The sequence below is a fragment of the Ammospiza caudacuta genome, chromosome 8 (assembly GCF_027887145.1).
Source record: "Ammospiza caudacuta isolate bAmmCau1 chromosome 8, bAmmCau1.pri, whole genome shotgun sequence".
Taxonomy (NCBI): Eukaryota; Metazoa; Chordata; class Aves; order Passeriformes; family Passerellidae; genus Ammospiza; species Ammospiza caudacuta.
The window spans coordinates 41978454-41992175 of record NC_080600.1 but is presented as its reverse complement, the minus strand read 5'-3'; the positions used below and the strand labels follow the sequence as shown (position 1 = coordinate 41992175).

General features: G+C 42.0%; 1 protein-coding gene across 1 annotated transcript in view; it reads right to left on the bottom strand.

The window, feature by feature from the left end:
• ACVR2A (activin A receptor type 2A) overlaps positions 1-13722 on the bottom strand; it is a 56242-nt gene that overhangs the window by 20298 nt on the left and 22222 nt on the right. Inside the window, exons 3-4 of the mRNA XM_058809483.1 lie at positions 2907-3114; positions 1089-1198 (exon numbers count right to left, since the gene is read on the bottom strand). Of these exons, the coding sequence (XP_058665466.1) occupies positions 1089-1198; positions 2907-3114 (318 nt within the window). The remainder of the gene's footprint in view (positions 1-1088; positions 1199-2906; positions 3115-13722) is intronic.

The window sequence follows — 13722 nt, the reverse complement described above, 5'->3', positions numbered from 1 at the left end:
AAAAGGCTCTGCAGGAGCAGGAGCTGCTCCCAAGGCAGCCCCAGCCCCCCGGGGCAAGAGAGGGCTCAGGAGAGGGAGGAATGTCAATTATTGCCTCAGCAGCACCGCTGACAAAAATGACAACAACATCTCCTGGGTCAACAAAGGCTATTTTCATCTTGCAGAAAATGTTCTTTCATTTCATAAACAACTTCCTCTGGCTATTTGGTACATGAGACATTTGCTGGTTGCAGCTCAGTTATTAACATCCCTTGGTTTTCCAGCAGATTCCTGACTGGAAGAAGATGGGCAAGAAAAATCAAATCACCTTTTAGCTGTTGTTTTTTAAAATAATTATTTATTAAGTCTGGCTGATTTGATTGTCTTTCAGAACCACAGAATATGCTGAGTGGAAGAACACACAAGGATCCTGTGATCTGGGAGGAAATTCTTTTCCCCATTTTAGAGGTTATTGTGTCCATTTACAGAGAAATTCAAAAGTCCAGCTGGGATAAAGAGAAGAAAGAAAAGGAACTGTTCTTTTTCTTCTTTTTTGAAGAAAGGGAGCATCCCTTGGCTGGCACAGGGATACAGGGATGAGGAAGCTTTTGGCCCAAAAATTTACACCCTTAAAGGAGCTTAACCATGTAATTAAGGTTAAAATTTGACAATAACTTCTATATCTTAAACCAGGGAAGTATTTCAGATTATCCTTCCTTCCCACCCATGGAAAGATGCTCTTTTTTGAAGAAAAGGAGCATCCCAAGGATGGCACAGGGATGAGAAAGCTTTTGGCCCAAAAATTTACACCCTTAAAGGAGCTTAACCATGTAATTAAGGTTAAAATTTGACAATAACTTCTATATCTTAAACCAGGGAAGTATTTCAGATTATCCTTCCTTCCCACCCTTGGAAAGAGCTGAAGTGCATTTTATATTTTTACATTTCATTGATTTCACAGGAAAGCACCTTTCCAAGTGGAATAAATGCAGTGGCACTGGCCAGAGCTCTCCCAGAGCCCTGTGGAAAGGCAGCAGAGGCAGCACTTTTGGCCAGTGTGAGCTGCTGGGAAAGCAGGGTGTGGAACACTGCAGTCAGGAGGAACTTACGCTGCGTGACCTCCATCTCCGGGAAGTAGAAGAAGCGCTCGTTGCACATGTTGCCCTCACAGCAACAGAAAAACACCTCAGGGCTGTCCTTCTTCTCTATGCAGTCATTCCTGCAGGAGAAAAGAGGAAAAAATTAATTTACTTTGTGCTAGGTTATCTTTGTTAAAAAAAAAAAAAAATGTGCCCAGCTTTTAAATTTCCAAGTTAAACTTTGTTAAATTGACTGTGACCGAAGTAACAGCTAAACTGATGAGATAAATTAAACTTTGATAATGAAAATTTATTAAAGTAGAAACACATTTTTGTCATTTTTAAGACAAAGTTAAAGAAAACACCAACAGATTGAGGAACAGTTCACAATCTAGATTTAAACAGGACAGGCAAGTGATCAAACAAGGCTGGAGGTAAGTGAGAAGGAGAATTTCTAAATTTTATTGTATTTGTAGAAAGAAATGATAAAGTTTCTACAATCTCCTCTGGCCACATTATGCTCAGGGACAGGGCTTATTTTATTCCCTGACTTAACTGGAGGAACGGCTTTTTTATTCATATTCTGCTAACAAACAAGCTGAAACTATTCCCATCAGGAAAGAAAAAACAGGAGCCAACCTGACAGCAGAACTGGAAAAGGCTGAAGAAATATTGCAGGATTTTAAACACAGCTGAAGATTGTCAGGGAGGTTTTGGGCTCATCTTCAAAACTTGGGGTTATTCCCTAGAGCCAGCCCTGGCTGCCACCCTGCCCTGGGACTTCCAGGGAACATTTTCTCTTTGATGTGCTGAATCTGCTGCTGTTTGCAGTCACCCCCACAGCTCCCAGAGATAAGATTGGGCTGCTCTGGACAAACACAGCACTGCCTGTGATTAGCACAAGTCACTTAATGAGGACTTGCTCAGCTTCCAGCTCCTTCCTCACTGTCCTTCCTGTGTTTCATTTCTTCTTCCAATTTCTTTTCATTGCTCAAGGAGAATTTAATCTCATGATTTTAGGATTTTTATTTTAGATTGTGGGACTGAGCTTTAAACTGTCATTAATGCAGAAAACAGCCTGGGCTGGGGGACAACTTGATTTGGGGAGAAAGGATGCAAAGCTTTCTTCTAAAAATTCAACTTTAAAGAAATACAAAGAAAGATTTCTGTAAAAATTACTGAAATAATTCCTCAGTACTTTTTAATGGATCCATTTCTTAATTCTCTGCCTTCCCAAATAATAAATGTTTTGGGCCAATAAAACCCAGTAGAGTATTTAAAAAGCTGCAACACCATTGCTTAAGAGAGTCATGACCTTTATTCAGTCAGCATCTAACAAACCCCAAGTCCTGCTGTTACTGCTTGTGGGTTCTTTCTGGACCATCTGTTATCAACAAAATAACTGGAAATTTAGAATATTCTTAGAGCTGCCATTGAGCTTATTAATAAACTGCCAAAATACTTCCATGATCTGGTAAATTGCAGACACAAAGTGCTGACTTTCCAACTCTAAAGACTTTGGAAAAATCAACGAGAGGATTTTGCATCCTGGTTGCAATAATTATATTTGCACTGTTTGGCAATAACAAGGCACTACAGGATCTATTACAAATGGACTAAAAAAGAATAAATGAAATACCTGGGTTCATTCAAAAAGGTAAAACATGCTATTCTGCAAATAAGACAATGTGCTCACATGGAATCTGGTCCTTAAGTACAAGTGAGCACCTGAAAATAAGATAATTATTCCCAGACTCACAGGTTGTGGAGGGGATGACGTAGAAATTATGGAGAGACAAAAGAGTTTGCAGTGACAAATCAGTTGCAAAAATTCCTAGGAAAACTCACCTGTCATAACAATTGATGTCATCCAGCCAGCAGCCTTGCTTCACGATTTCAATTGATCCAGAAATATTTTTCCATGTGGCAAAGCAGTGTCTCCTTTTATCTTTGTCACCATAGCAGGGCTCGATCCCGCTGCGGTTGGTCTTGTCCTTCTCCCAGTTAGCGTTGTAGTAGATGCACTCCTGTGTTTCTGACCTGCCCAGGATGGCACCTGGAGGGATGGGAAGCACAACTCAATGGAATTCTGCAGGATCAGGCACAGGTTGTATAAAAATATCATTTATTGCACGTAGCAATGTGCCCTCTCTCCTGCCTTTTTAATAAAGAGAGAAAACACGCAAAGTTCAGCAGCATTCCAAGTGTTGAAACATAAAACAAAGATCCTCTGTGAAGTCAAACAGTGACTTGCATAACTTAGCAAGATTTGCAGAAATGAAGAACAAGTCATGGCAATACTTCTCCATGAATAGCAATAGCAGAGAAAATTTAGAATGCTGAGCAGGGAAGATTTAATTAAAATATTCACCAAACCAGGAGCTTTAGCCAGGAAAATTCACCAAAAGGCATTTGTGCTTCTTATCTTGTTACAGGAGCCAAAAGAGCAGGGAGTTCATCTCTGAAACCCCAAAAAAGCCAAGAAGTGTTTGGGGGCAAGTGTTACAGAACCCCAGAATGGTGTGGGTTGGAAAGGACCTTAAAGAGCATTTAGGGCCCATCTAGGAACTTTCTGGATTCTGGTGGAGATCACTTCAGAGTTAATGGGATGAAAAGCACCCATTAGGTGCTTCCGTAAAGGTGAAGGGTTGTTGGGAAGCAAGACTGTTAACAGAACACAGGCAGGGAGTAAGAACTGCCTTTTATTTCTGTTTTTTTCTCTTGTCAGACACTGCCCAGAGCGTGCCATCAATCTCCAAGGGAGCTCCACCATTTCTCATGTATTAAAGTCATGGGAAAATGGAGATGGAGGAGCTGGAGAACCAGAGGATCCACTGAGGAAGGCTCATGAGGATGACTGTATTTATCTGTACATTCAGAATTTTTAAGACATTCCATTGCCCAGCACACTGAAGGCCAGACTGGAAGAGAAAAGGTTTCCCTCAGCAGTTTTTGACGTATTTATTTGCATCACTCACTACCTCCTTTATCCACATTTATCCACAATAAGTGTGAGCCAGCAGCCATTCCTGAGCAGAATGAGGATTATTCCCACCTGAGCCTTGGGAGAGCAGCACAGGGAGCCAGAGCTGAGCCCAGCACTGCCCATGCTGAGCACCCCACCCTGCTCTGCCCGTGTTCCCAAACAGGCAGGAGCTGGAGGATCAATGGGAGAGGGGCAGGAGCCAGCTGGGAACGCCGTCAGGGGCAGCCTGGGAACCATTAAATTCCTTGTGCTGCCACGGCCTGACCTTTACAGCTCTCAGCTATGGCAAGAAACAGATGAGGCAACAGATTGAACAATTGGGTTCTGTCAGTGCAATAAAGCAGAAGTCCTGGATTTCTCTCACACGTGCCATTGCTTTTCTCCTGCTGCCAAGCCCAGCTTTGAAGGACCACAGACAAGCTGAAATTTATAAAATTCAGCAACTGCAGTAAAACTAACTTTGCATAAATATTCTCTTTGTTCCTGTCTTCTTTCTTTCAGGTTTTCTTATCCATCTATTTTTTCATCCATTAATGCTGCAGTCACTGTTGGTTTAATGACCTTGGATCTGGCTGGGGCTTCTCACCTGAGCAGGCACCTGCAATGGGTCTGGCCAGACTTGGGCAGTCCTGGATTAATCCTTCAAAGCAGAAAAGCAGGAATGTGGTGAAGAAAGGCAAGAGGAGAAGGGGAACCACACAAAGAAGGCAGCTCTGTGCCCATCTGCTTCCAAGCAGCTCTGCCACCCCCTCCACAGGGATGGAGCTCCCAGGGGACAAGGGCAGCTGGCATTTACAATAAAGTGAATTTATCAGGCAGAGCAGGTCTCTAATGGGACTGCTGTGTCCATTCTGAGTGCACAGGGAATTGCCAGGTCCTCAGAAACCAATCCCTGAATCTCAAAAAGCAAAACGGTGCTGCTGAAAGAAACCAAACTCCAGCAGTGGATGGAACATGGGGTCTGAAAGCTTGGGGGGAAAACACATTGGGAAAGCAAAGGGCATTAAATACAGGACTGAGTTTAGTTTGGGCACATTGGATCCCACTGGATATCTGTGCATTCCCATCCCAGTGCTGCCCTATCCCTCACACTCTGTCCATCCAGCACAGCTGCACTGGGGACACAAAACCAACATCTGAACTTCTGAACCACTCTTAATACAGGAAACAGCAGAAGTGGGAGCAATTCCATCAGACAGCTCAAGAGCAGCCTGGAAAACCTCACCCCACGAGGAGCTGGAAGCACTGGCTGCCATTTCTCAAACAGAGAGACTGAATGACTGAAAAAATCTACCAGTTTTTAATTAAAAAGGGGCAAACTGCACAGCTCCTAAGGACTGACATGGCCTTAATTCAGGAAGGATCACTGGGAAAAGGGGCTGGATGGAACAGGAATTGTCTCTTACAGGTATCACCAAAAACAGGACAGAAACTCCTGGGAGTTCACCATCCACCAAACCCAACACTGAGCAGCACAAGGCCATGGTCTGTGCTGCAGGAATGTTCCTGATTCTTCAGCTGAGATGTGAGAATGATCATGTCCCTCCCTTCCCAGGGAAGACTTCAACACTTCCCACGTCCTCCCCTCGCTCCAAACCCTGCTTTGCTGCGTGATTAGTTGGTGACACCACGGAAAGACACAAAGGGCAAAGGGAGCTCAATCTGTGATCTCTCACTGCTTTATGAAATGTAACAACATTTTCAAGCTGAAGTCATGAAAATTGATGAAAAGCTTGCAAAGATTAGTTTAATGGTGCCAAGGACACTTTTTTTTTTTGCTATTCCCTAGAAAATGTACAATATATAAAAGAACTGGAGGGTGAGGTTCAGTCTGGCAGATACCTCTGCCTGTAACAAAAGGTTACTTAAATTGTGTTATATTGGAGATGAATTTGAACTCTTTAAGTACTGAAATACAAGGAATGGAGCAGTTTATTAGAATAAACCAGCAGAGCACCACAGGGACTGAGGAACTTATAGATAGAATGGCCCATTCACCAAAATACCAGAATTGTAACACGCTGTTCCAGAGGAGCAGAAAGGAACAGAAAATGCAGCATAAATAGAATTAACACCTTACACAAAAACCCTTCAGCTGCTGCACAGGTACCTTTTGCAAGTGCTTGCCCATGTGTGTTATTCTATTTGTTTCCACAGTGATCTCAAACACTTCCTAGCCCCACAAATATATCTAAGAACAGACTACAAATACAGACTAAAAAAGCCCAGCTTTGATGTTCCTGCAGCAGGAAGCAGGGTTTTATCATTCTCTATTTTTTCTGATAACACCCAGGGGAATGTTTCTCAAAGGAAGAAGAAAGAAGTTATTTCCAACCTAATAAAGCAAAGTGAGTTCCGAGAGAAAGGATTCTGTCCTCCTTTTCCATGCCACGATGTCCCCAAACTGATTTTGTTGATTTTTAGACTAATATTAGTGCTATTATCACTGTTCTCAATGCTCCCAGGTCACACAAGGACTGTACTTCAGATGAGCTGAGCCAAAGTACATTCATTAAATCCAAACACAGCAGCAATTAACTCAGGCAAGGCAAGAACTGCAGAAAAGATAAACAAGGCAGTGAGGTAACAAATCACCCTGCCCCGTGAATATTCCAAATTTAAAGATTAACCTGATGGTCCACAAAGCTGCTTTCTTTTCCTAAAATAGTCTTTAAAAATAAATGAGTTTGCAACTTGAACAAGGGAAAACTTGGTAAGATTTAGTGTAGTTTTGTATAGCAAGAGCTGCATTTTTCTGCAGGATTGGAGTGGGGGGAGCAACAGGAAATCTGTATTTGCTAAGATATCTCATCATATACTTGGAAAATATTTCAATTTTTTTTGCAGTTCACACCTTTTCAAAATGGAAAATTTGTAAGGATGAGCCTGCCATGGAAGTATGAAATTCTGTAGCTGAGATAACACTTCTGAAAAAGAAGGAGAGAAGAATAAAGTGCTGGAAAACTGAAGGATGATCAAGCCAAAGGCTCTACAGCAGAGTGGAAACTATGGAGGATGATGTCACCTGAAACAGGGACCAGAACTGAGAGTGAGGAGGGGGAAGGTGAGAGGAATAATATCTGTATTGTTAAAAACCCCTTGCAGTTTGCTTGGTGGTCAGTAACCAAAAAAAACCCACATTTGTTTTATTCTGAGTGTTCTGGACTTACAGTATGGAAAGTAAATCTGCTGCTCTAACCACTTGATGATGTTATTTTACATCGTGTTTATTTGTTGTATGTAGATAAATAAAATAAACAATGATGTTTATTTGTAATATATAGATATATCTTGGGTTGATTTGCATGGTGCTCTTGCTGAAGGAAAAAAAAAGCTGGGATTATTTTTCCAATGTGTTCCCTCCCAGCAATTTGTGCCACTGATAGAAGAAATTAATAATGCTGTAATGGGATTTTGTAAAGAACTTCCATTTTCTGCCTTCTACTTCCAAATATGTTATTTAAGCCTGGATTTCAGGAAGTGGGAAAACCCCCAGATCTCTGAGGCCAAGTTTTCCAGAATGCTTTCAGAGCAAAGCACGTGGCAGAAAATGGAGAAAAAGCCTCAGTGGCCATCTCTGCTCTTTAGGCAGAAATTAAAGTGCCACCAAGAGCTGTCAGGCCCGAGATAAAGATTGCCATCCTCTGGGAATCTCCAGAGCCTTGGAGTTAAGTGTTATTTCTCACACCCCCTGACTTCAAGGGAACACAGCAAAACACAGGCTGATGTTTTCAAGTTCAAACACGCCACTGCTGTCAGCGTGAGGTGTGAGCAGCACCCAGCACAAACACCTCCAGCCCCTGCCTGCTGAGCTCTGCAGGGAAAAGCTCCAAAGCTCCCAGAAATGCCTGGCTCTGAGGCACAGCCCGGGGCTGCTCTCATCTCAGGTGCTGGTGGCCTTGGGTCACTGCTGGGCCAATGTCCCCTTCCTGGCACCATTTCCAGATGGTTAGAATATGCCAGTATCAGTAAAACAGGGCTCAAAACTGAAAAGTTTACATTTTACAAGATTCAAGTGGTGGAAAAAAGAGAATAGGGACAAAGAGCAACCAAGAAATTGGTTGGCTTTTGATAGAATGGCATTGAGTTTTGTCACAGACATCTTTTGTGAAAATTCCTTTCTTGGGATTTTTCTCCCTGCTGAGAAGCTGAGAGGCCTCAGGAACAAAATGCAAGCAATGGTTATCTGCTGCTGTGGGATGCAACAGGGGCATCTGGGACTGGCTCATGTGGGTGTTTGGATTTACTGACCACTCATGGCAGAGCTGCTCTTGCTCTCTGCTCAGACACAGATCTTTGTTATTCATTCTTTTCTATTCTTAGCTTAGCCAGCTTCTGAGAAATTTTCTTTTCTATTTCTTTTTAGTATAGTTATAATGTACTATATATCATAAAATAATAAATCAAGCCTTCTGAACATGAGGTCAACATTCTCTCCTCTTTCTTCACCCTGCAACCCTTGTGACCACTGTCACAGAGTTTTACATCTCTTATGTCTCACTCTTCATCTGATAATAGAATAAAATCTTTTAAAATGCCTCTCAGCTGCCCCATCTCTAAAAAACTAAGAATAATCAAACAGGCAGAACAGAAATACCCAGTTCCCAGTTTGGATTATCCTCCTCTCCCCAGTGCAAAACCCCAAACACAAAGAATAATAATAATGAGAGATCTTGATTAATTAGACATTTAACTTGCACCCTGATTATCCAGGAGGGATCACCTCCTCCTGCCCAGGAAGGAGCCAGGGATTCTGTCCCAGTGCAGCCAGGAGTGCCACCATTCCCAGCCAGAGTCCTGGAATGCTGCTGTTAAACACAAAAAGAGGCCCTTCAGCACCAAAGGCACCAATTAGGCACTAAACAAACCACCCAGGGACACACAGACTGATCAGGAACGATGAATCCCTCCCAGGGCTGTCTCACGCTGGTGGCAAGAGCAGCAGGTCTATTTTGGGAGCTGCCAGGGAGTTTCCCAGGAATGATCTCAGATCCCTGTCAGAGCTGGGCTCTGATCTGAGAGTCCCGCAGCAGCACAATCCTGCAGCTCAGCAGAGATGGGAGCTCCTCTCAGCTGTGAACCCCAAAGCGTTTTGGATCAAAATGATCCTTTTTGGGCTTGCTGTTTGTGGAGGTTCTTCTCTGAGCTACAAAACTTCCTGAGAACTTTGAGCTATGAAACATTTGGAATTTTCTCCAATGGAGGGTTGAAATTCCTGCAGCCTCATGGAGATGGGAAATTTGAACATATTAATCACTTCATTAAAAAGGACTGGAAAGCTTCATTTTAGCTGTCAATTTTAGCTGTCTTCAAATTTCATTCCCTGGTCAGGCTGACAGAGAGGATCAGGAAATGACATTTTCTCCAGCCCTCCTCATGCACTGTTTGTTTCACCCACGTTCCAGGGGCTCAACAGGATCAGTGTCAATATTTCACCTGCATTTATAAAGACAAAGAAGGAGTCTCCCCTCCACAGACTCCCTCCTGACCCCTCAAAGACACACCCAGGAGAGCTCATTCAGGCTAATTATAAGAAAATATTCTACCTTTTGCCTCCCAAATCAGCCAAGCACAATGCAAATGTACCAGTTTGACTGCAAAGCAAACAGAACCACACACCAAGTCAAACAAAAACACACTCAAGACATCTAAGAGGCAAGCATCCAACTCCACATTTGATGTTTCCTCCACATGATATATCCAACCCCCACTTCTTTTTCTGTCTTACAGGACCTTATGTAACTATTTAAAAGACAACAGGACCAGTGTGATTCTGCCTTCAACTCAGCTCTCCAACAAATCTCTCTGTGGGTGTCGTGTCCCACTCGGTGCTATTGCAAGCAAAAACACCACCCAGTTCTCCTCCATGTGCTGATCAAGCTTCTTATTTACATTCTAATTCTTTAGCCATCGTTATACTTCTCTTTTTTTTCTGTGGTTACAACCAAAACCCCAGCCTAAACATACTTACAACCTGTTTTGTTGTTTGTTTTGTTGGTTTTTTTACTTTTTAAAGCATCAGCTGTATGTTTTTCGTTTTTTCCAGGTGCTGAGCTCATGGGCAGGAGCTGGATGGTCAGTGGCCAGCCAGACAAGCTCCAGCTGCCCTTGGCCAGATGGCAGCTCAAAGGAGGAGAGACAGGTCCCACATTTGTGTAAACACACACAGGGATTACCTGGGAGCTGCAGGCTAACAGGGTAAGTGCAGGGGAAAGGCAGAACTCAGTGCTGAGAGATTCAAACCGTTCAATGCTCTGCTCCACTGAGCTGGGAACTTTCCTCACCCCTCCTCTTCCAACTCTCCAAATGATTGATGGAGAATTGTCCCACTGAGCTTCAGCCCTGACTCCACACAGCCCATGATGCTGGGGTTTTATATTTTCATTTCCATTTCCATTTCTGTTGTTTTCTATACTAAGGCAGGCGACTTGGTTTTGAGGTATAGCTCGACAGCTTACTCTTTAGGGCTGTTCGGGCTAATGACACACGCAGACACTAATGTGGTGGACGGTCAAAAGGTGTTTATTACTTCTTTTTTTGGGGTTTTATAGTCTTGGGGGTTTCTACGTTAAAAAGGGGTTTGTCTTTCTTACTTACGGTTAGTAGGGAATGGAAAAGTATTGGGTAAGGAGTGGAAAGTTACTGGATTTAGTGGGGTGACGTTCTTACTGTCAGTGGGGCTACATTCTTATGTTAATTTTTTATTTATGTTAATTTTTTATTTATGAGTAACTGAGAGTCTTATTTATAGAGAACAGAGAGTCTTAGCTTTCTGTGACATCTTCTGCAGCACTTCTCTTTGACTACTACACATTTCCCCACCTCATCCCACCAGGACTTCCCAAGCTCATCCTGCTCACACCTGGCCACAACTCCAGGCAGGACTCAGCCATCCCAAGGATCCCTCCAGGATGGATACTGGGTTTGTTTGTGGGAAACACTCCAGCAGAAGCACTTTGGGATCACTGCATCACTACAGGATGGCATTGGCAGCTCGTGGTGTCTGCCCTGGTGCAGGAGCCCAGTCTGAAAAGCATTTGGAGCTGCAGCACAACCAAAAACCCAACTGGGCTGTGCAGCCTCCAACAGCTGGAGTGGCACCAATGAGTGCAAGTAATTCCTTCCTTCAATAAATGTCAGCTGCAGCACTACACATGTGAGTAAACACCTATCAGCATAAAAATGCTGATATGTTTGTGACTGCTGAACTCTGCTCCTAAAGCAAAAACATCTACACAACCCCAAACTTCACTGAGTCTGTTTAATTCCATTTCTACTGCCCAGTCCTGTTGAGATCAAATTCCAAACCTTGTCTCCACTGGAAGAGTTTTAAAGTTTGTGTCCTCATGCTCTGAAATCCGTGTTGATCACATGTAAGAGCCCAGCACAACTGCCTCTTTACCTCCAGCTAAAGTGGCTGCCACTTGGCACTTGAAATGGATTTTCCTTGTCCCCTCTGAGGCTGCCTCATTTTGCCAGACTGTAATCTGCAGATTAAGTGAAAAATCCCATTTCTAGAGCTGGACCCAGCCCTGTTTACAGCCGGAGCCCTGCTGCCATGGCCAGCACAGCCCCCAGAGCCAGCTCCAAACACAGCCCAGGGCTCAGCCCCTGCAGCAGCTCCTGGCACCCTGAGCAGGGAACAAAACAGGACTGAGATGTTTTTGTCTCAAGTTTCTTATTCTGGACTTGTTTTCAATGGGTTAAGGGAAACCCAGTGCAATTACCTTATGGAGGCTTCGTTAAGCAAATGTTTTTACTCATAATTTAAATATTCAGCATTTTTAAGCCCCATCATCACCCTGCCATGCTCCAAAGCCACTGCAAGCCAGCTCCCCTCAGGAATGAGAACTGACAGATTTCACTACAAGTCACTATTAGGACTGGTTTTACAGATAACAAATTTGGATCTAAGTGACCAGTAAACTAGAAAAAATATAATTTATTTAAGATTCAGAAGAAGAAACCAGCAATGAAACAGCAAAACAACTTCCCCATGCACCTCAATAAAAAACTATTTTTCTGTTCAATTTTTCAAGTCTTTATGGATTCTCATGAAGCTGATTTTGCTATCCACTCACCCTCTTCTTAAAAATGTTACTACTAAACCAATACTAATGTTACTGCTAAACTAATACTAATGTTACTACTAATACTAATTGTATCCAGATGGACACCCAAAAGAACAAATACAAAAAATAAGCATTTCAAGATCCAAAAGAGGTTACTAAAGTCAGCATAATACACATTAAAACTTAACTCTTTTTGTATTTTTTATCAGAACTTCAAGAACAACTGACTAGAATGGGGAGAAATTTAAAATTACCATTTTAAAATTCTTTTCAGAGCATAAATCTGTCGTAGGGACTTTAAAATGTGCTACATATTGGCCATCCAGCACATTTATTGTCATTAAAACATTAAATTCAGCCACTCCTGCAACAGCTGCTTTAAACAAATCAGCTCTGGTCTAACATGAGAATCAAATCAATACAAAAATAATCCAGGACAGTGGGGTTTATTTCTCTCACCTGCCTAAAGCACTTAAAAATGGTTTAAATTTCCATGCTGGGTGTTCTTCTTAAGAAACATCTCATTAGAAAGAATTGTAGTTCAATTCTAATAACCTGTAAATGATCTCCCTATTCCTTAAAATAAAAATTTAGAGGACTTAAAAAAATTAAATATATATATATACACACACACACACATATATATATATATATATATATATACACACATATACATATACATATACATATATATATATATATATATATATATATATCCTACTAACATCAAGTAATTTATATATATAACCTACTAACATCAAGGAAAAATCCAACTAAAGAAAAAAGACCAAAATATTCTTCTTTCTAGTTCTCTATGAGTAACAATAAATTTGATGTCAATCTCCACCATCTCATTTCACTGCACAAAAACACCTTGTAGAAACTCAAGGTTATTGCTGGAATATCTCTAAGTATGAAAAATTAAGTCACATTTCAAAGGTTTTAAGCATCTAAGCATTTAAAAATTGATTAATTAAATGAAATCTCATTTAGGAACCATTCACACAAGCTATGGGGAATGCAAGCCAACAGGAGCATCAGTGTTTGTTAGGAAAAGTATCCAGAACCAAAAAGTGCTACTGGATATTTGAATTTTGGTAAAACAGCCCCTGATCCTACAGCCCACACCTGACACAGCACAATAATCCCAAACTGTTTCAGTTTCAATCCAAAATTTGCCTCCAAGTGTTCAGCTGAGCCAGTTCTGCTTCATTTCACTTGGCAAGAAACCCTAAAACCCATTTGTTACCCAACCCTTGTACCAACCCTGCAGTGGAAACTTCCCCATTGCTGATCTGGAATATTGAGATCATTTGCAGGAATTTTGGCAGGAATGACTTCAGGAGACCCTCAGAGATCCCAACCACACCAGGACCTATGTTTAGAACAGCAACTCCAGTTTAACCAGTCCTCACTTGTGTACTGGGTGATGCTTTTAAATCAGGGGCAATCCAGATCTGCTGGCTGAGACTTGCATTAAAATATTTTCTTTTTATTCATTCCCCCCACCCCCCATGCTGCATCAACACTCAGGCAAGATTACAGATCTCCACAATGATAATCCTGCTGCAACATAGAAATATTATTTTTTGCTGCAGAACTGAAG